The sequence below is a fragment of the Limulus polyphemus genome, unplaced genomic scaffold, assembly GCF_000517525.1.
Source record: "Limulus polyphemus unplaced genomic scaffold, Limulus_polyphemus-2.1.2 Scaffold1624, whole genome shotgun sequence".
NCBI lineage: Eukaryota > Metazoa > Arthropoda > Merostomata > Xiphosura > Limulidae > Limulus > Limulus polyphemus.
Window position 1 is genome coordinate 123,652 of NW_013667234.1, and position 27,442 is coordinate 151,093.

A 27,442-nucleotide genomic window follows, 5' to 3' on the forward strand; every position below is an offset into this window, starting at 1 on the left:
ATCGTTGACACTTATGATAAACAAAACATTTCCACAGTTTTCTTTCATATTCTTTATGGCTACAGAGGCATTGTTTCCCTTCTTGTAATCAAACAGTATTACATGCTGATTGTGTGCCATCACTATAAGGGATTAGAGTATACTAAACTTTATAGGCTACATTAATGTGATGTTTAGGTGGTTCGTTTACCTATTATATGTGATGTACATTTTTTTTTGGGGGGGGGGGGGGTTAATGAAAGTGTTCCAAAACGAAACATTAATTTCTTGACAGTCTAATAAATGAACTGTAGTCTAATTGCAAGCACTAATATTCAACTCAACTGTTACAGCAAATTAAATATAAAAACAATTATTTAAAAAATGTTTCCACAATACAATAAGTATTTTTTTTCCCTTGCTTCTTTAAATTTACCAAGATAATAATTATAAGGAATCTTGAATATTCTGTTATTTCTATTTTGACGGTACTTTTCAAGTTGCTGTTTTAAATTTTTATTTTTTCTAATCTAAAACTACATAATGTTTCATTCAGATATAGCACTAATTAAGATTTGTTTTAATGGATCACATACCAAGATATTTTTAAAACAATTTTTACAGTGCTTCCAAAACATGTATTCTTACCATTTTTAAGAAACAATCACTTATATCATTAGATAATTGGAAACAGGTAGAGAAAATAATTTAAAAGACTTAAAAACATCTAGTTCAGGTATAAATATTTAGGGATCTTTTTTGAATCCTTTATTGAACTGCCCCATATATTGAAGAACATTGACCTTAATTACAAGTTTAATCCATTAAAGACTAAAAAAAATGTATTACCATAGTAGATATGACTTTAGAAGCTTCAAATAACATTACAAATCTGTTATAATTATAGTAAAATGTATTTCATTAACATGTTTCAAATCTCAGTAGTGTCTTTCCCTGTACGTTTCATGCTCATGATTTTAAGAATGGGTAGTTTGTAATTGCCATCTAATTGTTTACTAAGTAAACTGTGCTGATTTAACAACTATGACCATTCACTAACAAAAATACAAGTCTCACATAAATGACTTTTTTAACTATTCTTCCACAATGAAACTCAGCTGCACTTTTGCATTTTGTGAAAGAAGAAAAATATCAATAACACAGTTAAGGTGTACAAAACTGATCTTGTAAAATTCAACCAATCAATCAGGAGTTCTCCCTACTTTTGAGGGCCAATAACTAGAGCAAGGGAATTAACTTGATTAATCAATTACCTATGAGCATTGATTACATCAATTAATGCCACAACAATAATCAGCCAGTGCTTCTGATTATTACAGTTTTCAACTTTAAAGTTTAATTTTACTGAGTAATACTTTTAGCAATGTTTTTGAGGTGTGACCAATTAAGTTGATAGGCCTATATTGGCAACACTTCATAGACTTAGGTTTCTTGGACATCAGCACAAAAACGGGAATGTTAAAATCTGTTTGCATTGCCCCTCCTCTGTAAATTGAATTGCAATCAAATATTTAATCCCTAGAATGTTTATTTACTTTAAAAATGTTGCTGGAATTACATCTATGCTGCAAGCTTTCCCATTTTTCTAACTTCTAATGGCTTTCTATACCTCCCTTTCCAGAATTGATGAGCTGTTGCTAATTGCTCCTACCATTCCTAGGGCTGGTTCCTTTTCCCTGGCATCTTTATATAATTCTATCACATACTCTGCCCACCTCTCTTTATATCCCCAATTTAAAAAAATATCTGGTTGTCCTTATTTTTGTGACAACATTGAAAGATAAGGTAAGTTTCCTATTACTCTTTTTATACCTCTTTGGATTTCATCTATGTTATCTATTGTCTCACATTCATCATTTTTTGAACATTAATTGTTCAGATACTCATCATTTGCTTTCAAACACAATGCATAGGTTTTCTTATCTACTTCCACACATTTCTATCTCCTTCTTGATAGTTGTTTTTTTATCCATCATTTTTAGAATCTTGTCATTCATTCAGATTTTGTTTTTGCTCCTTCTTCTCTTTTCCAAAATTTGCTCTCCTGCTTCTTGTAACAACTCTTTGGACTTAACACAATGGATCCTCAGCATCCTTGTTTGCAAGTTCCTTTATTAATATTTCAAATTGGGTGTTAATGTATATCATAAAATCTTTGGCTATGTTTTTTTTTCTTTCTTTCTTTCCACATCCCACTTTGCTCTGCATGTGACCTCTTTTCTCCATTCTCCAGTTTTAGTCTTAATTTTTCCATCACTAATATGTGAGCAAAACCACAATATATGTTCTACTATTGTAATAGAGTTTCTGAACCGTTCTTCAAATAAGATATAGTCTACCTGATTTCTCAGAATTCTTTCACCAGGTAGTAACTTCCAGGTGTACAGATGCTCTGTGGGATGGTTAAACCAAGTGTTGCATATTTTAGTCTTTCTCTTCACAAAACTGTGCTAATCTTCTCCAAGGCCATGTGGTCCAAACAGTATGCTATACCTACACTTATCTTGACAGTAGTCACTCATTATCATCAGATATTCTTCTGGTTTCACTGCCTGCATAGCTTAATAAAAGCTTGTGAGTTTCTCTTCTTCACTATCAGATGTTAGCACATAAACTTAGATGCTGGCTAAAATTAAAAGGTTTCTCCCAAAACTTGACTAATGTTATTCTGTCTCAAGCCATACTCCTCCTGAATATACGGGTCCCTAAACTAATATACCTAATCTCACTCAGCTCTAAGATAACACACTTCAATTTTTAATTCTCCTAGTAATATTGCTCCAGCTTGTAGTTTTGTATACAGTTCCATATTCCTATCTCCATTTTGACTTTTATCCTCATCTTCATTTTGTCAGAAGGTTCCTCATTGCTGATTTTATGGGTCCCAACATCAGAAATGAGCAATCCCACATATATAGGCTTTGTCCACAGTACATCATCAAAGAATTCACTACTTTCATAAATGCTGGAGTTCTTTCTGGTAGCATATTTCATGACAGACTACTGAAGGATCCCACAACCTTGCAATAAATATTTTTACAAGTCTCTTAAAACTTCTCGTACCTAACTAGGGCTAATTATTGCAGATCCCTTCAAAACCTGATGGGTGTTTGTACCATTGGTCATGTGAGTGCCAGGAAGCAGTTACTGGGATAATGTTAGATGATTGGTGCAAAACTAAACCCACCAAAAACAATGAGGGACATAGCAAGTATCCTCCTACTTCCTCTTGAAGAGGTATAGTAACCTTACACTGAGTTTGGTCATTTATCAATATAGAATCTCAAATCAAAATGACATACAAATACAGTTATTTTGCAATGTTTCATGTACATAATGCAAGTTATTTCAGATAGTATGTACAGCAGAAAACATTTTATTTTGGTATAAGTTGTACTTATACACAAAAGCTTTCAACTTTTCACAGTATATGGATTTATACTCTATCTTAAGCAAATAATTTTTACATCTTTTCAAGTTGTTTGGGTAAGTGTTGTGAGCCTCTAGCATGAGTTCAAGTCATATGATGAGAAGAAATGTGTAGACAGAACACGTAACATGACATACTTCAGATTAAGTCATATGATAACAGTAGAACACAGCTGCACGAATGACATGAAATAATGTAGTGCTTTTTATCTTCAGTAAATACTATTACAGAAACGATTACATGCCTACACAATTATTTTTTAACACTATAAAATGTTTTAGAACAAACAAAGTAACTGTATGAATAATGTTAGTTTTATTTGTTTACTATTTTCAGTAACATGTCTGTGAAATTAAATTGGCTTTACTTTACAAATAATTACAGGATAAAGTGAACTCTAGCACTGTCTAAAAATATATGATTGTTATACTGCTTAAATCAAATTCTGGCATTTTACACTTGATACAGTATTTCACATTCACTTTACTGTATACACACGTACCTTTCTTATTTTCTTCCGATGCTTCTTTGCTGATTTTGAGTTTGAATGTTTGGCACTGTCTTTGTTATCAGTGCCATTAATGTAATTCAGCACTTCATCTAGTGGGCGGTAACCAAGAGGAGATTCTGAAGGTTCTGGGTGGTCCTTCTTATTGGAAACCCCATTTTCAGCCTAGTGAGATATAAAGTTCAGATAAGAAAACTTAAATCATAACTAGTTATCCAAACATTTTCAATATTACATAATTGCCATTTTAAATACATTTTATTCAAACAAAAGTTGTTACAGTATAACTTTAAAAAAGTTTTTATAGTGATAAAACTGAAAAAACAACAGAAGTTTACTAATAACTGTGCTGTTTTTTTTGTTATTGTGGTAAAATAATCTCCTGATACACACAATAAGTCACGTGAAGGGTTGGAAATTGGAGAACTCCGAGCAAATTAATGCATGGTTTGCATTGCATAAAGAATATTCAGAACCTAAAGACACATGGCTGTTGACAGCATGAGAGCAAACTGAAAATGAAAGGCTTTTAGTGTTTCAGGGGTAAGTACCTGTTTGAAATCAATTTCAATTCTGAAAATGTAAATTCAAATAAGGTAGACGTACATGTGAAATACTAAAAGCCAGAATAACAACACAAAGAAAGAGGATGGAACCAACAAAAGCATAAGAAACACTGGTTCACCAAAAGTTGAGTTTGTTAGGCAAGAAGGTAACAACCTAGATAATGCCAATTAAACGAAATTATCAAGAAGTTAAGTAGAATTCAAAACCAGATTAAAAGTCTATGGACTAGATTAGTGGTTCCCAACCTGGGGTCCATGTAGGTAATACCATCTCATTAAACAAGTAAGTTTTTTAATACTGATGTTCTTTTTAATTGCACACTCAGTTATATATGTCTTTTATTTGATAGTGAAAAGTGGGAGAACGAGTTAATTATTAGTTAATAAAAACAGTTTGTTGGGTAGGCAGAATCTTTCAAAAACATGGGTTCCGTGGGGGAAAAAATTATAATAAAAGGGATCCTTGGTGGAGCAAAGGTTGGGAGCCACTGGACTAGATTCATAAGAGAAACAAGTGGAGCAAACCAATTTCTTAAGAGACTGGACTAAATGATGACACTCAAAAGGCATTTTTATCAAAAGGGTACCTCATCGCCTTAGATACCAGAGATGGAATCTTGAGACCAGATATCTTTCTTGATAATATTATAAACATCATTTTTTTCCAAGGTTAAAAATCATTAATATTATCTTAGTAATTTTCTGTCTTGTGCTAGTTTCAGTGTGTGTGAGTGTTGTTTTATGCAGCAGAAATTAATTTGCATCATGCACACCACTGCTAAATTTCTAGTTTCATATTAATCTTAGTTACAGATGGTAACCTGTTTGAACATTAAATAATTAAGATTAATATAAAAGCATCAAAACAACAGCAGTAGCTCAATGTGCTTTCAGCATGTTTAAGATTGGAAGAAGACCAAAAATAGATAGCTTTGTGCAAGAACTGCAGTAAAACTTCCTCAAGTGAGGGGGAACTTCTTATGTTTTTTCTATGTAAGCCTGTTGTTGTTTATATAAAAGTAAGTAACTTCTTTGACAAGGATTACTTTTTTTATTGGGCAGCATACAGCCATGTATACCACCTGGTAGATATATCCATAACAGCAAAAAGTTGTTTCAGCATCAGAAGAATCCAAGAACTAGAATGATGCTGATTCCACAACATAGCACTTCAACTGTGAGAGAAAGAGAGAAGCATCTGCGAAAAGAAGAAAGTCTAAAGGATGAGGAAGAAAACGAAAGCTTGCTGTTGTAATTTGCAGTTCAATCAAAACTGGAAACACGAATGTGATGGAAGTAAAAGTCATACTACATGAGAATGGGTCTGGAGAAGCAAGGTCTCACTGAAGGTGTTGCATGTGAGTGCACATGAAGAAAGTGATAATGCAATGTGAAGCAACTGTCCACAAAATGGAAAGGATGTTTTTAGCAGCCAGTACATGACACTCCATGGCCTGCAAAGCCATATGAAATGGCTGAAGTGTTCCTTGTACTGTGCTGATCTAAAATCCCAGATGTGCCAAGCACCCTGTTAGTACTAAAAGGGGGAACTGGAGTTCTGGATGAGCTATCTAAGAAATGTAATCACCTGTATGGATGAAAGTGCCAAAATAAGCTAATCATCAATGTAAAAATAAAATCAATATCACATGAATGGAGAAGGGTAATTTAGATTTACTTAAAATTTTTTTGGTGGTTATGAGGTCAGTCAAATTGATCAACCTTGTATAAAGTTAGGGTAGGGAAAAATAACAGATAAAATATAAATTTTAAATGAAAAAAAAAATATTTGAAATTTACTTAGGAGGTTTTAGAGATTATGCAAATAAAATTTGAGATTTTTGAAAGGAAGAAAAGTATTTTTATTCTTAACGTGGAAATCACTTAACACTCAGACTAATATATAGAAATACTATATTTATTCACAGACAAATATTTAGTAAAAACACTTCATTAAGAAATCTGATTTTTGTGTACAAAAGATTTGTAATGTTTACTAAAAGTCCACCAAATTCGATGTAGATTCACGCAGTATATTAAAAGTTATAGTGTGGAAACTATAAAGGGTACAAAAGTGGATATAATGTTGGTCGATTTCGACCGACTGTTTTGCGAGAGTGTTAACCAAAGAATAATAATACATATTAATGTTTACTGTTAAATAGAGTGCTTTAGTATTTCAAATAACTGACATGATATCACACACAGTTTAAGTTTTTGTTTTGAAAAAATCTTAGATTCTTTTATTTTCATTTAAACATATAAAGTATATGGTTGAAAACATTGGTTAGTCACTGTAAACTTAATGTGATTATTCTACAACATCTCACAGTGAGGTAATCAGATGTAAGCAATAAGTATGGTGCAGTATAAGAATGAACTAAACTATTAAGAATGTAAATCTTCACTCTTCATATTCCTAAATACATAAATTTTCTTAAATATACCACAGTAGTAAAAAAAACATGTCTGAAACAAGTACTTAGTTATAGTAACCCATGAGTTATAGATGTAAAGCATTAAGTCAAAATGCAGATTGATAACTGGTGCTTCAAATCTTATTTCTTAATTACGCAATCTCTAAAAATAATTATACACATGCAACTTTCTCAAGATTATTTTGCAAGTAAATAATAATTTTTTTTATTAGAGTTTCAAACAAAGTTATTTCTTTTTCTGATTTGTTTGAGGTGTAAAAGTCACTTTTCAGATTTACAGAATTTATTTTAAAAATGTTGGCTGATGAAAGTGCGTCAGTAAATAGGCATCAACTAATTTATTCCTTCACGAATAACTAAACTGACTTATTACAAGTAAATTATTTCTATTTCATCTATATATAGCTTATGAAAATTCTAGTATATTACGACTATGTTAGTGACTTTATACTTTACTAGCATTGCCTTTTAATAGATATATCTCATAGAAATTGTCTCTTCTAAATTAATGCTAATCAGGTGATGAATTGAGATCAATAGCAAAAAACCTCAGGGTTACCCTTAAAGTTTCAGTAACTTAGATCAACAGATGAGGAATGTAGAACCACTTCCACTGATTATCAATATTTGTCAAACAAATTATTTCTGATGTCAAATAAAAAAATTACATCAACAGGCAAAACTAGTTAATCTTAACACAACTCTTCCTATTTTGTGAAATAAACAAGACAAAAACAAAGAAGAGAGATTTTAATACCTTTCTCTTGCTTAGCTTTAACCTCAATCGTTCTCTCATTTCAGGATAATTTCTACTAACAGGGGCCATTGCAGCCTGGAAGCAGACAGTAATAACTTATTAACTCAAATCATTTTCATTTATAGTAAAAATTTACTCTTTAAAAACCATACTTAATGCAATAATTACAAGAAAACAGTTTTGAATATTAGAAAAACAAATATGTCTCAAATGACAGTGAGTTTACTGAATATATATGGACTAAATTCTACCATATAGCAGTTATGAACACAAAAACTCCTGAAGAATGGTTGCCATAAAAATTGAGCATCCATATAAATCATATTAACCTGAAGTAAATCAGTATTACTGAAAAGATACTTTTAAACATTTTCTAAAGCAGTGCAAAACTGATATTTAACATGAGTCAAACATGCATTCCTGGTTGATAAGCAGTATTCTTAATCAAACTATTACATGCCATCAGACCCTGTAAATTCTATCATAACACATCATGCCTGGCCTGTTAACTTAAACAATTATGAATGATTGTAATAACTAAAAGAATACATACATAATTATTTTTCTTTATTGCCATTAGATGTCAGAGATGAGGATAAATCACTTCTTTAGAATTTTAAGTTTAAATAAAACTTCACATACAATTGAACAATAGTCTGGTTCTTGAATAAAAAGAGATTGTTCAAACAGATTTTATATTACACACATGTTATAAGCAAGCTTACAGGAAAAACTCACTCTACAATATGTGGTTAAGCCAAAGCAGCTGTGGTTTCTTCAAGATATAAAATCTTGTACATTTAAAGCAAGCTTAAATCAAAAGGTTTTGTATAATGAAAGCGATAACATTAGTAAACCATTATTTTAAGATTTATGTTTGTTTTAAGATAGATCTTTATGCGATATGAACATTATATTCAAAGAAAAGGAAACTCAAATACGTGTATCACGGGAAGTTTTATATTGACTCTGTATCATATAAGACAACATCCAGTTTTTAAGGTATTTTAAAAATATCTCATATTATATGTTAATAATTTTCTTTTTTTTGCAAAAAACTACAACTATAAAATTTAAAGATGGCTTGAATGGGTAGAGAAAGAAACTTTATTACAAATGTACAACATTTTGACAAACTTTTGTCATCCAAACCCTCTCCAAACTTTATTTTCTAAAAAAGTGCATTATTCATCATCAAATTTAAACTATAACTCAGTATTCCTTACTATAAATGCTTTTCTTCACAAATACAGATTACTGTTTTCTAACAGGTGACTCTATGACTTTTATTTTAATTTTAATTTAATAACATTTTATATTTGTGTATGTAACACAGAAAAACATCACCTTTGAATATTTTTCTGGCAAGACATAGGTTTTTAACAATTAAAAGACTAGCAAATCTAATTAACAACCTGATTTACTTACAACAGTTCCGTGTTGTTTAGTTCTCACGTTTTATGAACTGTTTCCAGTTGTATAAGAAATATTTGAATCAAAACTTTAAAATAGATATAAAAAAGTTAGTATATAACATTATTTACAATTAAACTTCTTCAAACAACTGCACTTTTAGATAATTTGAAAACACTTTTAAAAATACAGCAACTGCAAATAAAAAGTATTTAAGTCAATTTATAAACTTTCAACTCAAGCTTAATGCAAAAGTAACTTTAAATTTTATAATTATAAATACTTTAGTATTATTTATTTCTACAGTGTTTTTAAAAAACAACAACAACAACTAACCATTCCATGGCCAAAGACCTCACAGTAACAACAATCACAAACACGACTTTCTCTGTGGTTGGATATGGAAGTGGAGGAGCTCTGTTCAGAACACGAGTCATCCACACTATCTTCACCATCTGGCGTATGAGACTCACAATCTGCTTCTCCACAATGACTTCCTCTATTTTCACCTAGAACAAAAATTCATTAAATCACAGCATTTTTAAACTCAATAAAAAACATGCCTATGTAATTACTGAAATTAAGAACATAATGAAATGTCAAACTCCTAGCTAAAAGTATAAAACGGTTTAGATACTCTGGAATACATAAAACTATTTTGTAAGTATGGTATATCAAGCTTAATAGCCTTTTTGTATAGTTATTTATCAAGTTATCTTTTATTTCCAATTGAAAGCTTATTTATGAGTTAGGATAAATTAAAACTTTCATAATGTTCTTTCACACGTGTGTACTACATTTACAAAAAAGTCAATTACAAGTTCTAGTAAATTTGTTAATTATATAGTAATTTACTGGATTCTTCTGTCATATGTAAAAACATCAAGTGATAAAGAATTACAATCTAGTGAGAAAAAATTGTTGCATAATCCAAAATGTACATTATTTGGTAAAATATTATGTCAAGCAAATTATTTATAAAATGTATAGGTGTAATATTTAAATCATGTCTTGTAATAGGTTAACCACTAATATGACTCATCTATTTGAAAACTTAAGATGAATTGTATTAACAATAAAGTTTCAAATACATCTTTAATAAATGAATGTTTGCCAAATCTTTAAAAGATCTATTAACCCTCTGCATATGGGATTAGTCATTTTGACCAACAAGTGCATATCATAGCCTTTTACAGTTACATTCAAAATTTAATCAAATGTAACTTTATTATTAATACACATCAATAAACTTAACATCAAAATGTAGTTTATAATTCAAATTGTAATATTATAGAAGTTTGGATTTCTTAATTTTAAAAGGAAATATTTAAATAAATTCCCTGAATCATACAACACTTTTAGCTCCAAGTTTCCCATTTTAGGTTTACTTCCTACCCCTATATTGTCATCTAATTTCCTAGCCTCCAAGTTTTTTTTGTTTGTTTGTTTTTAAGTATGCACAAAGCTGCACAAGGGCTATCTGTGCTCTGCCCACCACGGGTATCGAAACCCGGTTTCTAGCGTTGTAAGTCCGCAGACATACCGCTGTGCCACTGGGGGGCATTTTTTGTTTTCTTTTGGAGTATTCATAGCCAATAGAAAGAGGTTTTAAATATTTGCCCTCAATTTAATTGTTTCTATCCTCGGAGCATGGCTCAACCAACTATTGGAAATATTTATCCCATTTATAGCTTAGATAGAAAACCAGTTAAAATCATTCTATCTATTGTGCATGACAATATTTTATATTTTAACACATACACGAGTTAAAAAAACATTTGTGAGACAAACTATCCTTATCAAAAAGAAGGGTTAGTGTGCATCAGGGGCTTAGCTTTTATGAGTACAAAAACTTCAACTTGTTGTTTTTTATAAAGATTATTTATTTATTGTTATAAAAGTAAAATTAGAAACTTATTAGGCTAAATAGGAAAACATAAATGAAACACCTGATTAAATAAACAAATTCCTCATCACAGCACATGCACATTGCAAGGCATTATTGTGCAATTCAACGAGAGTGTTGGTAATTTTATCCATAAGGGTGTCCTGTTGTGATTAAGGATTTCATCATACTCTGAGAAGATCTGACTTTTAAGTGTAGCTATAATGCAATAAATCTATATAAACTCAGCTTCGAACTGTCTGCTTTTGCTGTAATAATAGTGTGCAATAGCCTGTTAGAAAGATCAAACATTCTAAAAATAAAATGGGTAATTTAGATTTATTTCATATTTTACCCTAAATTGCTGATTTTGCTACAGTTAGTTAGAGAAAATAACAGATGAAAATTAAAGATTTACTCAAAAACAATTCTTATATTCATTTAAGAGGATGTTCTAGAAATGTCAAGCAAATAAAATTTGAAACTTTACATTTTCCTCTTCTCACACTTTAGCTTTATCCTGACAAAAGTATCTCTTCTCTGCCTACTTAAGCATTGGTATGAATTATACCTTACTTGCTCCAACCTTCATACCCCACTATATCACCCATAGCGATTTTAGTCTTGTGACCCTCTCCATCTATGTCAAACTGCCCTCTATACAGATCTGTATATAAGCTTCCCATTATTACTTCTTATTCACTTTTTCAAGACTGACAAAATTATCAGACCCAAACACCGATCCCATTATGGGGAGGAAAGGTAGGATAGTGTGAGAAGAGGAAAGTATTATCAGAAATACATTTTCGGTATAGGAAAATGCAAGCTTCCAAAACACACTTACCTACACTCACACTTTAGCTAGAATCCCACATTTACAAGATGGAGAGACCAGTGAGGGCAAGATCCACACAGAAAGCATCCACATAGAAAATGTTTGCAAACTGTACACTAGTGGGGTCTGTACTACTCTGGAACAGGTATGCTCTTCGCCCAGATAATATGAAATCAAAATGAGGGTGGTAAAGGCCAAATGGCCATAGTGTCAAAACCATAACACTGTGAGAATAAACATGCAAGGAAGGACATCTATTCCAAAACTGGTTCCTCCTGCAAAACCAGACTCATTTAGTCTGGAAATATTGTACGTGCTCATGAGAGTCATCCAGGCCCCAACCATGCAGATGAGGTCCCACATCTCCTTGTTGGAATTCTAGGGTTGCAGACCCATAGCTAGAACAAAGGTGTAGTGGCTAAGCATGGGGACCTTAGTGTGATATCATTACATTATAGTAATATGATATCAAGGAAACCCAAAGAGAAAGTTAAAGAATGTTGCACGTTCAGCTACCAGAATTATGAAGAAAAGGCAAGCAACACAAAAGTGGACAGACCCTTACATCAACCTGAACATGCACAGAATGCAACAAACTGAACCCGAAATTCTGAGGCCATTCATGCCTCACACACAACCTGAAGAAAACAGAGATCATAAGACCTGGGATTACGAATCTAAATCCTAACTCCCCAACCCAAGAGACAAGGCAACACCTCATGAAGAGGATGTGGAACAAATGAAGTTGAACCAATGGCTCAAGTAGTTGACACTTTGCGTGCAGAATTAAGGAGTCGAGAACCCTTGTCCAATATCATGGAAAGTAATATAATGACCAAAAAGAAGGGCCACTCAACACAACCAGATAGTGAAATGTCATCTCTGAACTCGAAATTACTAGGAGGCACCTGCACAGGCTGGTCCTTCTCCCACCTGACATCTGGCAAAATCTCCAGGGTTATGGGTGCGAGGGTATCCACCTTCACCCTCTTCTCCTTGAGTGGAATAAAGTGTCAAAACATCACTCAGAAGGAATAGACCTCTGTCCATCACACCATCAACTGGAAACTGGGAGTGGTAAGGACTCCCATGCTCCACTATGGAGAAATGGGAGGAGAATTCATGTTGGGGAATCCTGAGGAATGATGAAAATCAAACCAACCCAAATTTATTTAATCCAGAGGTCAGAAGTGATGGAAAAAATTCCTTTATGCTTTACTCATGATAGTCCATGAGTGGCGGCCCAGTATTGTATATTATGTATGGTACTGAATAATTGTGTACCACCCGGAAAGTGTCAAGTTGTTTTATGGAACACCCCATCTCAACATAGCTCTTTGCTATCAGGAATTTTATTTATTACTCTACTGGTAGCTAGTGCTGATTTAGAAAAAGCATACCTGACCAGGCAACATCTGCCACTGAGTGGGATCCAAATGATAATGATGAGAGAGTCCCTGAAAAAAACGGAATAACACAGAAGAAATGAAGTCATTCACCTCTGTCACAATTAAGCTGGGGCATATAAAATAGCCATGGGAGGTAGCCTAAACACATCTGAGGAGAAAACCACTAAATCAAGTAAATAGTGCTATATAAAGGCATTAGGTGTGATCCATTTACCAGCCTGTACAATTTCCTTCAGTAGGCAATGCAACTGAGCTGCCAGGGACATCAAGAGATGTCCAACTTGATAATATGAAACCTGAAGAAGACTTCTCTCTTTCAGTGATGGCCCAGAGTAAGCCATACAAACAAAATAATGAATCCAACCTGTCAAAGTGACAGGGGATAGGTCACATGTAACAATAGGATCCCAATGGATAAACAAATGCTCCAGTGCATGCTACATAACATTGGAGAGCCCAAACTGGGCATAAAAGATTATCTGAATCTGAGTGGTCATATAAATGTGAAATTGAGTGAAGATGAATAGGAGAGAGAGCCTTTTTTCCTTCTCTACCTACTGAAGTTTTGGGTAGAAAATATCTGTCTGGATACAACAGAACATAAGTGGAATGGTAAAGAATCTTGTAAACATGAAGCATAAACACATCCAAATGTCGACGCCTGCTCACCAAATACAGAATAAAATAAGTGTTAAGTGAAAGATAACAAAATGAACATGACCGCAATAGTTCAAAAGCTGGATGAAATAAGGCATGGAGAACCACTATGATATCCCAATTAGGAACCTGGAAAGGTCTACAAGGACAGATAACCCAAAACAATTTCAGTAGTAATGACAAAACTTTTCTTCTCTTAAAAAACTGAAAAGTAGCCAATAAAGCAGCCTTATACAGAGCAATAGACGAAAGTGCCAAACCTCTCTCGAATAACCATGTCAGAAATTGGGAGACATGTGGCACAGTGGGACAAGAAGGGTTAAACCCATGTCTGAGAGGTAACTGATGATAAGTAAACCATTTCCACTGATAAACTTCCAAAGAAGAATTCCAAATGGACAATGTTAATAAGGATGCCACCCGAGAAGTCAGTTCCTTATGTCATGTGATGGACTACACAAAAGCCAGGCATGAAGTTGAAAAACACTGACTGCCAGACAAAAAAGTCCAAACGAGGCTGATGTAAGACAGATGGACAGAGACGGAGAAGATATAGGAGTGAAAAACAAGGCTGACACGGTCAAAGTGGTGCCACCTGAAGAACTCTACAGGACAAGGAGAGAATCAGTGCAAAAACCTTGAATAACAGACGAATCGGAGAGAACCCATAAAGATGTAGACACATCTAATCCTGGCTGAAAGCATCTACTTCAAAAGCCAGAGAGTGAGGTATGGGAGACCAGAAAGATGGGAACTGAACATTCTAGTGTGTGACAAAAGCATTGCTTTGAGGTGTTCTGAGATGAAAGCAGATTCAATAAAAACTTGACAACGAAGCATCCATTCCATGGGAAGAGCTCTGTTATGACGACATAACTGGTCGGCCACTAAATTTATTAAATCTGGAACATGGCAAACAAGGAGAACTATCTGATGTTTGTGTCCATTAAAAAAATAGAAGATCCAATGTTAAAAAGTGAGAGTCCTACTGCTTTGAAGTGTACAAGAAAACTGTGGAATTGTTTGAGTGATGTATTAGCAACTTCCCTCACAACAATCCAAGACTCTAAGTCATAGCTCCTTGAACTGCTAGAAGTTCTAGTAGACTGATGTGAAAAGAAGTTTCCTCTTCTGTCCAAAGGCCTGTGACTTCCATATTCTCCATACAAGCACCATATCCCTGGAAAGAAGCATCTGTGAAAAGATGTATCACTGGACATGGTGGCAGTAGAGGGACACCAACTGTCATGTTGTTCCTGTCTAACCACCAGCCAAGATCTTGCAAACTGGAAGCCAGCAGGATCACTGGACAATCCAGAGCATGTATGCAAATGTTCCATTGGTTCCATAATGATCACTGAAGGGTCAGCATTTGAGCCCAACCTAAAGGAATGAGTTTTCCAAGAATGCCCATATCCCCAAAAGAGATAAAACTGCACATGCTGTTGGAGAAGGAGACAACTGTAATTGAACTACCAGTTCCATGGCTTGAAGACATAAAAAAAAGAAGGTTAGGCTAAACTTTGTCTGGAATTGAAAAACACCCCTAAATGGATGAGATACTGTGTGGGAGTAAGAACAGACTTCTACTTTTTGATAAGAAACCCAGCTCTTGCAGTTTCTGCTTATGGAGATTGAGTGAGAAGTTCTGACAAGTGGTGGGAGGGGGCAAGAAGAAGTCAGTCGTTCATGTAATGGTGAATGTGAACTTTGTTCTTCATAGATAGGGTGAAAAAAGTGACCAAAGGGAAGAGACTCCATTGTAAACTGAGGAGGCTGGATTAAGGGATTGAGATGAGAAAGGTCGATTACATGTTGCCAATTGTCCATCTTTTTTGGTACTATAAACAGCCAGGAATAAAAACTTTCAAGATAAGAGTTGACACACTTTGTTGCCTCTTGTGTTGAAGATCCTGGATGGCTTGAGATCAACGGCTGGATGTAAGAGGGTCCTTGAGAAGTGGAAAGCCAACTGGTATGAGAGATAATGGATGAGACATGAACTGAATGTCCAATCCTCCCCTGAAAACTTGAATGGCAAACTGATCTGTAGTGAAGGTCTTCCATACTGATACGAACCCTCTGAGTTGAGACCCCACAGGACCTGATGCTATAAGGTAGTCACCGACACCATAGTCTGTGTTCCACCCTTGAGGAGGATATCTGGTGGTAAGGCCAGAATCATCCTTGTCTTCCAATTAATTATAGCACTGAAGTCGGAGGTCTGGAAAATCGAACAGGAGATGCAGGAAACCATCCTGTAGAAGACCTATGGGACAGTCTAGATGCTAGGGTAGCATAGGGAAGAGTGGACGCAGGCCACATACACTCGAGGTTCCACAGAATTGGGAGTACCAGCAAAAATAGACTGTCTAAGAAAAGGAGTTTCTCTGAGATCTCTAAGGACTGAAGCAGGAAAGCAAACTCCCTCCAGCAAGGCATCTCTCTCCAAAAGATCCCAACAACAAACCAAACAAGATACCAATGAGAGAACAGAAGCCAATAACCTGACCAAAGTAAAAGTCAATAAATGACTAAGATCATATAAAAATTGTTCAGAAGATCTGTGATAATCCTCAGACAGCAGTTACAAAGGTGATAAAAGCACAAAAACTTTTGTAAGTCACAGACAAATTCTGGAAAACTTAGACTGATTATGGTAACCATAACATCTTGTCTGGAGTCCCAAATAGAAAGAAGAGGATCTAATCTATGAGAGTCCAAATAAGGGTTCTCCAGATGATGGAAAGCCAAGGCAGGCTGATCCATAAACAAAGAGGACAAGGCATGTCAGCACCCTCTCTCAACTGATCAGCAAATCTCCTCACAGACATAGCAATGTCTGGCAATGGTGGAAGGACCAGGTAATCAGACAAAAGATTTCCCCCAATAAAGAAGGATAACATTCATAAGCTGCATGAGAAATATTTAATAACATTATAAATTTGGTGTACTAATTTCAAAAAAGTGCAGGAGGTGGACGCTCAGATAACACCATACTCATGAGGTGTAAGAAAAGGAGCACCAGATGACTCTGTGTCTCAGACATGAACATGTGTATTCATATTCCAAAACCATCTCCAAATTTTTTTTTGCTGCTGCTTTTTTATTTTTTTAATAGTAAAATCAAGAGAATAAATAATAAACTCAAGACCCACTAAAACTGGTCTACAAGTAAACCAAAAGAAAACATTGAGAAATGTAGTAATAACCCTGAAGAGAAATCTTCAGTAATCACAAAAGGGTACATTGACATAGGTGGAGAGAGTCACAAGATCAAAATCGCTTTGAGTAATATATTGGAGTATAAAGACTGATTCAGGCGAGATATAATTTATACCAATGCTTAGATGGGCAAAGAGGAGAAACTTAAGTCGGGATAATGCTAAGAAGTGAAAGGTGATGCGTTTCAATAACTATAAGATGAAAAAAGTATTTTTATTCTTAACATGAAAGTCACCTTGCACTCAGACTAGTAAAGGCTTCATAAATTCAGACTAATCTTTAGTAAAAATACATATTTAAAAACCTTTGATTCTTTTTGTACGTCAAACTTGTAATATTTACTAAAAGCTTACCACATTCTGTGAATATAACTTAATAAATTCACAGTTAGAGTATAATTACGTGATGGTTAAAAGGTTGGTCATCTCGACCAAGCCTGTATATAGAGAGTAAATACAATTTGTTTGAATAACCACAAATAAAAACAAAAAAGTTGTGAATGAGGATGAGTTGGTGTTTGTGCAAATGTCATTTCATATAAAAATAACCAGAGACGTATGCTTCTTTATTAACATACCTTATATTGTAGTACATGAAAAGTACAGACAATCAATTTTTTTTTTTACAGTAACAGGTCATTTAAAACAATAAAAAATTCAATACTTTGTTAGTGATAATCATCATGGAAACAACCAGTATTAAGACTACTGAAAAGTGCTTAATTTCTGTTGCTCAATGTTGAGGAGTTAATTTGAACTGGAACTTTATATAAGTTTATTCAAAACATTTTCCAATATGAGCAACTTTCAAAAAGAAAACATAGGGGGTAAAAAAAAATTATTAATGTGTGAAAGAGAATGTTTCCAGACTAAATTTTCATGTGTAATTAGAAAATTCTTTGTATCAATCTGAACATAAGATTTTCTTTAGTGTTTATCACTTTATAAGCATTATAGAGCTCTACAGTGTACCACCATATGAAAAAAAGCATGCAGTAGTAGAAAATGACGTAATCTATAAACATTACACTCTAAACACAAATAACCATCTAATTTTGAAGAGAAAATGAACACACTGTGTGATTTTAAAAAATGGTAAACCTAAAGAAACCAAAAACTCAATAAAAGAAAACAACAACATATGTTTCAATTGCATTACCACTACATCTAACAAGTTCATTCTCAATACATGAAAAAAGATTAATTACAGATTTGTGGAAAAGTGACTAATTAAGTTTACTATAGAAGTAGATTTGTTCCTCCAACACAATGTATGATGAAACCACATTTTATATATATATATAAAATTAACAGCCAGCAGTGTAACACAAGCAAATAAATTAAAGTTTGCAGAAAACTGCTAAGAGCGTAATTCCAGATAGCATTAAAAACATTGGGGATATCTCGTCTCTCCAATTACCTTTTCAATGCAGGTAAGAAGCTAGCCATGAAAATAGAGCCGAATAAGTTAATAAGAGGTAAAACATAGGTGCATAAACCCACAATGTCCCAAGGTTTTGATTATCATTCACCATCTGTGGCAGACTGTTGGTATGGTTGTAACTTCTAACTAGTAGTAACCCTTAATTTTAGAATTAAAATACAAGAATGGTATAAAATCATATTAATTTTTTTTAAAAAAACCTATATTACTCTCCTATGTAGTAGAATGAAATACAATTAAATCACCCAACCATAACCCATAACAATGATCTTAAAAAATGAAAGTCATCAAACAATAACATTCACACTCTCATTAAGAGGCATAATACACCTAAACTCAATATTTATTAAGGAATGTTTTCTGTTCTATCAAATAAAAAGTCAGGGACTGTTATCATACTTGCAATCCAGGAAGTGTTACCACTTCTCTAAAAATGTGGCATAGACTGGCAAAAACTTTAAGAAAATGACATAAAAATATGTTCTACAAACAGTTATGCCCAAAGACTTTCTTCAGATTTTAGTTATATTTTGTTAACATTGAGGGGAGAGGATTATCATGCAATGTTTGACAAGGGTGATATAATGTTGTATTAGATAGGGCTTGATGCCAAGGGTAAAAATAAATTCAATTTTGCTAACAAGAACATGTAAGTACCATATGTGAATGTTTGATTCTTTGAGTGTTAAACAGACAGAACAGGCTGCAAGATGAGTATGGCACATGACTTCTTTCAACTGATTGTACAGCATGAAATAAATATGACACCAAAGTAGAATTTCCTTTTTAATTTGGTATTACTACACTTTTCTTTAAAGAAAACAAAATCCTAATTCTCTGTTAAATATATAAGATCCCAATTTACTCATCAGCTGTAAAAGCGCAGAATAACTTAAGTATGAAATTACTTTATCTGTGAGTTTTAAATGTACGGTACCATGAATGTGGGGTTTAAAGATCTAAAGAACACTAATCTCATTGTCTAAAAACATAATGAAACAGAACTGTCAACAACAATCAACTTTGTGAATATACTTATAGTTTAACTAACAATTACAATAACCTACCATTCACCATATGTTTATTGGTGCTGCTGTCAATTCCATTTGTTGTAGAAGAAACTTGCTGATCTTTACTCAAAATAGAATTAGACTTAGATGGCACATTCCGAAGACTTGAAGACATCTTCCCTGACAAACAGCAATCTCCCATGTGTTCATGGGTATACACCGAACATGCAGTTTCACTGTTTGAGTGGTGTCGCTTTGAGCCTGGAGACCTTTGAAGACTTGGACTCCTGTGTGCAGTTCCTGATGGAGCAGATACTGATGACTGTTGCACAGAAAAACTGTAATGGTAGTCTCCTTCTCTTACAGAGTCATCACAGTGGCCTATCACATCAGCATTTCTAATTTTCCCTGTGTCCAAAACAACACTGCTGGACACCATGGATGGAAAGGAACTATGAGGATTGAAATACATGTCACTGCCCAAGCAACTACCATATTTCTGATGTGTCAGTGCTCGCGGTTCATTTTCATAAGAGTCCCAGTCACCAAGAGTTGCCAAACAAATCTGTCGCTGAAGCATTTCCTGAGCTTCTGCATCAAGATTCAATGGCCAAGCTAAATGCTGAGTGGACTTAGTAGTCTGTACACCAACAGTGGAAGATTTTCCTGCATGGAGGTTGTACAGGTGTGGATGGATATGAGGTTTAGCTGGACCAGTCCTACCAACTTCTCCAAGATGGGGCAGAGGAGGAAACACACTTGGGAGTAGCGGAAATGTTTTTGAAAAAGGACCAACTGAAAAATGACCCTGATCTTTTAGCTGAGTACAGGCATGACACTCACAGGGTCTTGGTTCAGTGGTACCCTGTAAATAGTTTTATAAATTTTTATTAACTAAAAGCTACAGTACTCAAGATAAAACTAAGCTATTAAATAATCACTACATAAGTAGGACTTGCTTGGTTATGTATAATTTTGAACAGTCTATCCCACATACTTTAGAAACAGAAAGATACTTTAACATCAACTATATTTCATAAATATTAATTTTTTTAAAAGCTTCATTTAGAAATTATTGGCCTATGTAAAGAGAACAATGGGAGATTTTAAACAAAAGTAGTTTTAAGAAAATTCAAAAGTTTGTTTTAATTAGTTGCAACTTTTTTTTAATGTAAAGCATAAAATAAATGGAAACTATATTTTGAGATGCACACATTTATACATCTTGGAATAATCAATGAACTTTTGAAACTAAAAAATTTACAAAGTCGCTATCTCCATCTCTAATATCCTATAAACATCATTTCTTAAATTCTTACACCTTCAATTAATTGTATGGAATCTATGATGAACTAATATAATAGCTATTCAATAGAATTAAGATAACAGGTATTTAAAAAATGGAATGTAGATAGCTTAAAAGTTTGAAAATTCAAAACCTTAAAATACACAGGGATTTTTATATGACTCACACAATAAATAAATGAAATTACTGCTTAAGATTAAAAAAATAAAGTACTTGTTTGGTAAACATAAAATTAATTTCTTCTAAAGTACAATGAACTAAGTAATGTTTTAAGAGTTTGTTTCTCACTCTGGTTAGTGTTAATTTGGAGCCTAATTACAACTGATATTTTTTATTATTTATACTGCAACAGTTGTGTCACTTTGAATTATATGACTAACTCAAAAACACAGATTTTCCCTTCTCAAGTTAGAAATGCAAGTGAGAAATTCTATACATCATTCATAGTAGTTTCCAATTCACATCTTACTGTCAGTTTACAAAGTTCCAATGTTAATTATTATCTTTCCTATAATCAGAGAACAAGCTATTTGTAAGCAAAATTATGATACTTTCATCTAAAATATCCCTAATAAAAAGTATCAGACTTAAAGTAGAGAAGAAAGACTACTCTTGAAAGACCATTGTGCTAAGAAATGTATCTTAATTACTTTACAAACATATCATTAAAAATGGAAAAATATCGCTAATGCAGTGCAAGTTTCTGAAAAGACTTAAATACTAAAGAATGAACATTATCATTAACGAGTCATGTAACAAGCACACACTTAACAATATTTGTTAATGATTAATATATATTTAAGATATGAAGTTTTGGATTAATGAATATTTTAAGATTATTAAATAAGTATCAACATCTTTGATAATATAGGCAACTTACTTAACCTTCTTGCCACAGGCATCTTCTTCTGTGCATGTCATGAGGTTTTAGTGAGTTACAGTCAAAATTTATTTAAACTACTTTGTTATCATGGTATATGAATAAACCTGGCATAAAAATGCAGCTAATAAATTAAATTTTCATAGTATATAAGTTTTAATTTCTTAATTTCATAAGGCAATATAAACAAAAAAACATCAATTTCTTCTTGTATGGGATTTGTGACATTTTCTCTCTAGGCATTCTCTCTTCTCCAATTTATTTGCTACCCATCCAAGAAGTGTAATGTTTAATGTAAATTATTCATTATAATGTCATCATCACTCAGGCAAAACAATCTTGTTTGGTTACACAAATAGAAAATCAGACCCCTCTTGCCCTGCTCAAATGTCACATCCTCTCTTTCAGAAATTGCAAACAGTTCTTTCTGATGTATATTATTTATAACCAATAGAAAGCCAATCTTTTAAGCTATCAAATGGCATGTTACATTATGTTATTTTCTGTACAGAAAATCCTCAATTTTGCTTTCAGTTCAAATTTTATTCCCATGGAAATACATTGACTAGCTTAGCTGAATTTCTAATGGCTTTTGTCACATAATCAGAAAGCCAGAAGAACTGTGAAAGTTATGAGACATTGTCTGCTTTTTGCATGTGAGTATTCTGTGTTCTTTGGTGCATTATTCAATTAAATAAAAAATTATTTAGTGCAGTAGTATCATTAATATAACAAAGTAGGATTAAGTGTTATCAACAGTCAAAGGCATAAAAAAAAGACCCCAGGTAAGTGGCTTATTTCTTGTTTGTCATGTGTATTCTTTATTTATTATTATAAAAGTAACTAAAATGTAAACATCAGAAATTTTTTAGGTAATGTAAAATATATAATAATAATAATTTTTGATGAGGTATGCTCACAAGCAGCTTGGGAGTATTCCGTGCATTATGTAATACCATAAAAAGAGCTGCACTTTGTCCAAGACTTACAACTTATACAGTGCAAATATTAGTTAGACATGGTTCAAAGGGCAATAAAACAATAAAATTTAAGTATAAATAGATGTATAGTGTTACGACTTTAAATATATTTAGGATGAACAAATGTAGTTTCATGCTACAATTTGAAGTTGTTCTAGAAAGAAAAAAGGGTAATTTAGATATATTTCAAATCTTTTTTTGGTGGTTACAAGGTTAGTCAAGTTGAATAATCTTGTATAGAGTTAGGGTAGAGAAAATAGCAGATAATGTAAAAAGTTTTACTGAGAAAAACAATTGAAATTTATTTAGGAGTTTAAAGAGATTACGGAAATAAAATTTGAGATCTTTGGGACAAAGAAAAGTATTTTTAATCTGGATACACTAATCACTTTGCACTCGGAGTAGTCAAGAAAAATACTCGATATATTCATGGACAAATCTTTAGTAAAAATGTTTCTTTAAAAAAATCTTATTTTCTGTGTACAAAAGATGTAATGTTTGCTGAAAGGTACATCTACTGTATTAAAATTCATAGTATAGAAACTATAATGAGTACAAAATGGTTATGAACTCAGTCAATATGACTGACCCAATGGCAAGCGAGTTAAACTGTTGAGATTTTGGAATGTATTGTACAACCCACTTTTATAAAGATAACATACAAAAATACTGGAATGTTTAAAAATAAGTGGGTAAAATAAACCAATAAAACTTTTCCTGAATTAACACTCATGCACTAATAGTTAATTTCCCATTAGCCATTAACTTAATTGTTTCATGAAATGCTAATGTTCAATAAATGCTGAGGTTTTAGAATGAATCTTAATGATATTTTGTTTTATAACCATCTACAATCATTTAGCCTTGTGTCTAGATGTGTATTTTTGTAAACAAATTTTGAAAACAGAATGTCTTATCATACGTGAATGACAGAAAATTCTAAAAATCTTTTAAAAGTAATATAATTAACAAAGCTTTTTTGTTTTAACCTTCAACAAATGTAACATATATTAGAAAACCATAATTATGGGAGAAAACAACAAAAGAAAACAAAAATATCAGAAATTAATGTTAATTCTCTTCAGTTCTTTGGGAAACACATTCATAAAATCTACATATCATACACGACTACTAATACATTATTTGATATTCCAGTTATTACTTATATGATAGCTAAAATTCTCTGCTCTTGGATTCACAATGTCTCTTACCATACAAAGACTAAGGGAAAGGTGAAATGACAAACCCAGTGACGTACATTTGTACTTAGGGTTTCAAGTTTCGTTTCCTGTCCTTTCTCTTCTATTGTTAAACCCCTGAAATTCCAATGCTGAGCGAATTCTGATGTGTCATTCAGCTGAGATGTAGATACAAAGGAGTGTCTGAGAGGAGAACTTGGAGCTGTAATAGATACATTGAAGTTGGAATTACTGACAGAATGACTGTATGTACTAGTAGCATAATTTGACTGGTAGTTTTGACAGCAAACATGACAAGGCTGAGATAAATCACACTGTACATGAGTGGTTTGATCTGTACGGTGACTGTTCTGCTTGAGACAGAGTTGACAGTGATGATGTTTTAAAGCTCTAGATGGTCGGTTGCTGTCTGATTTGGAAATGGAAACAGGACTCTGGGAACAAACAGATGTCTCATTTGATTCTGTTGGAGCACCTATCACCACCCTCTGAACTTCTAAGGTCTGTTTTGACGAGGATACGAGTTGACTTGATTCTTTCCTGGAAATACATACATGTATATATATAACTTGATAATTAAAATTACAAATTTCTGACATAGTCTGTCTTGTAAAGGAAAACAGAAATTCAAAACAAGCTTGAAACAGCTACTGTGATAAATGAACAAAATTCAATTGTTGTAAAATTATCATAACAGCAGTTAACTCACTTTCAATTTCTTTCCTGATACATTACTAGATATAACAGATGCATAGACTACTATAACTTAGATGCCTCTCAATTAAATGTTAAGAATATAATAAGCTTTTACAATTTTACATCAGGATATTATACTTAATAACAATGAGGTTCACTTCTTCCTATCAACTTCAAAACAAGGGAAATAATTAGCATTTTGAAACAGTTTTCATTATTAAAAAAAAGTATTAAAAATAGCTTTCAATTAAAGTGAGTTTATTTAGTGACCTGAAACTACAATATTTAAAAACCAAAAGCTACTTACTGGCTTTAACTAAGTTTAAGCCAAGAAGTAGTTTCATAGAGAACACAACGTTAAAAAATTAAAATAAATAAATTTGCTAAATTAATCAACACAATTTCAACAACCAAGTCCTAGTTTGAAAAGTAATATATAGAAAAGCAACCATTTATTAAAAAGAAAACATTTCTTGAATATCACTAATGAAACAAAGATATGTGCAAAAACTAATATACAGGGACTGTTGTGACATGTTACTTTTTTCCTTCTTCTTTCCACATATAAGGAGAGGAAGAATAATGTAATTGGTCAAAATGCATGGGATATCACAGGGGAAAAAATAACTAATTTTCAAAAAGATTAGTGAAGTACTGGAACTGACAGATTTACTTTTAGTGTTAATTTTTAACACATTTAGATCTTTTTCATGTAATTACTTTGAGTTTATTAATTACTCAATTATTTATAATATTTGGAAATGAAGCAAAAGTACTTTATAGTAAAAAATAAATCATATGCTGTTTTTTATGATTACAACACCCAATTTCAATATCATAATTTCTTATTTTCTACAGAAGTGTATTATAAAAATATTACACATATAATACAGTACAACACGGTGGACAATACTGAAACTTACTGTGAAGGGTGTCTCAGCTGGGAGTGAGAAGGGGTTGTATATTGTCTGGCATGTGAATTTGCCAAAGGAGATTGAACTGATGTGATAGCATTTTTTTCGCTACCTTTACTGTAATGATTGCTAAAGGAGTTAGGTTGTCTATAGGATGAATCTCCATCTGCTTGCTCTGCCATATGAGCCAACTCCTCTGGAGTCAAGAGACTGGGAACAAAGTGGGATGTTGAAAGTTGTTTAGAATTCATACATTCATCACACGGGCACCTATAAAATAACAGTTGAATAAAATTAAATAATCTTTATACAACCAAAACATGTTTATATTACACCTAACCAATTCAAAAATGTATTATAAATACATTTTATCATTTGGAATATATAACTGTCAAACTTACATTTTTGAATCTCTAAATCAAATGTAAAACATAAATTCTCAAACCATTAGACTTCAAAGAAACTTCTGAATATATAAATACTTTAAAGGCCTAAAATGAAGGAGAAATTTTGCTTTCTATTTCTTCCAAAATTTCTAATTTCATTATAACAGAATAATATTTTAAATTATTACAATTTTGTGTTTGTTATAGTTTTGATACTATACCTTTTAATACAGGATGTGTACCTGCACAACATTTTGCACATTATCAGTAAACACTATAATGCTTTTGTACACAAAATATCAGATTTTTTTTAAGTTAAAGATTTTTTAATTAACGATTTGCTTAGGTATTTTTTCTTTTTGATTGTTGACTATCCAACACACAAAGTAATTTATATTTTAAAGTTAAAAATACTTTTATACATCAGAAGATTGTCAAATTTCCCATCAAAATCTTTATAGTTTGATAAAAACCTCCAGATAATTTTATCTGTTATTTTCACTATTGTATCTCTGTATGGGTTTGGCCAATTTGATTGACCTCGTAACCACTATAAAAAATTAGGAAACAGATATAAATTATGCTCTTTGGTTCTAGAATGACTACAAATTATAACATGAAACCATAAATGTTTTGTCTAAATAGATTAAATCTCCTAACATTATACATCTATATATATATATATATATATTATTTTTATTTTATTGACCTTTCAGCCATGTCTGACTAGCACTACAGAAATTGCAATGACACGGCACACGTGCACTCATGTTATTGTATCCAATAGCATAAAACTGGTCTTTACAAAGAGGCCTATCTTGCCTTTGTTCTAGTGGACAAGTATTTTGCAAAATAAAGTCACAATTTGGTTATAATACGTTACATATGTATATATATATTATTACTATTTATAAATAAGTTCTTAAATTTCAGTTATTTTTCTTAAAATATACAACAGTCAATAAAGAAGTATAGAAAACAAAGCTCTCTTCTACTTATGAACTTTTCACTCGCTTGCCGGAATTTGCTAAGCCTTGTCAAATTTTGCATGCAAAGGATATAAAATAAAACAATTTTTTAGGTTTTATATATGCATGTTGAAATAACAAAAAATCATAAACTAATACATCAATACCACAAAATTCCATTATAATTTGTCAGGCTTAGTAACTAAGCTGCATTTGGGTCTAAAAAACATGATTTTTTGAGCTCCATTTTCTCCTACCTTTCTGTTTCGATTCTACCATAAAAAGGAAAAATTACCCACGTAAATAATATGCAAAGGCTGAGAAAGGGGTTATTCTGAGCTTCTGATTGGTTATACATACATCAGAGGGTGAAGTAGGTGTACATAAGCAAGTATTTCCAGAAAATAGAAAAGATAGGAGGTTCTTATTTTATATTCTAGGTTGTCTATACCTGTAATTTGAGTTTCTAGTTTGTAAAGTCAATATTTAGGATTTTTTTTAATATTTACTTTTAAATTAAGAAATTAACTAATGTAT

The 27,442-nt window shown here is 32.5% G+C and overlaps 1 protein-coding gene across 2 annotated transcripts in view; it reads right to left on the reverse strand.

Moving 5' to 3' along the window:
* Positions 1-27,442, reverse strand: part of LOC106464349 (protein FAM193A-like) — a 102,907-nt gene that overhangs the window by 10,957 nt on the left and 64,508 nt on the right. For both annotated transcript variants that reach the window (XM_022392039.1, XM_022392038.1), the window contains exons 11-16: positions 25,561-25,821; positions 24,001-24,481; positions 19,634-20,441; positions 9,449-9,621; positions 7,700-7,774; positions 3,933-4,103 (exon numbers count right to left, since the gene is read on the reverse strand). In XM_022392039.1, the coding sequence (XP_022247747.1) occupies positions 3,933-4,103; positions 7,700-7,774; positions 9,449-9,621; positions 19,634-20,441; positions 24,001-24,481; positions 25,561-25,821 (1,969 nt within the window). The remainder of the gene's footprint in view (positions 1-3,932; positions 4,104-7,699; positions 7,775-9,448; positions 9,622-19,633; positions 20,442-24,000; positions 24,482-25,560; positions 25,822-27,442) is intronic.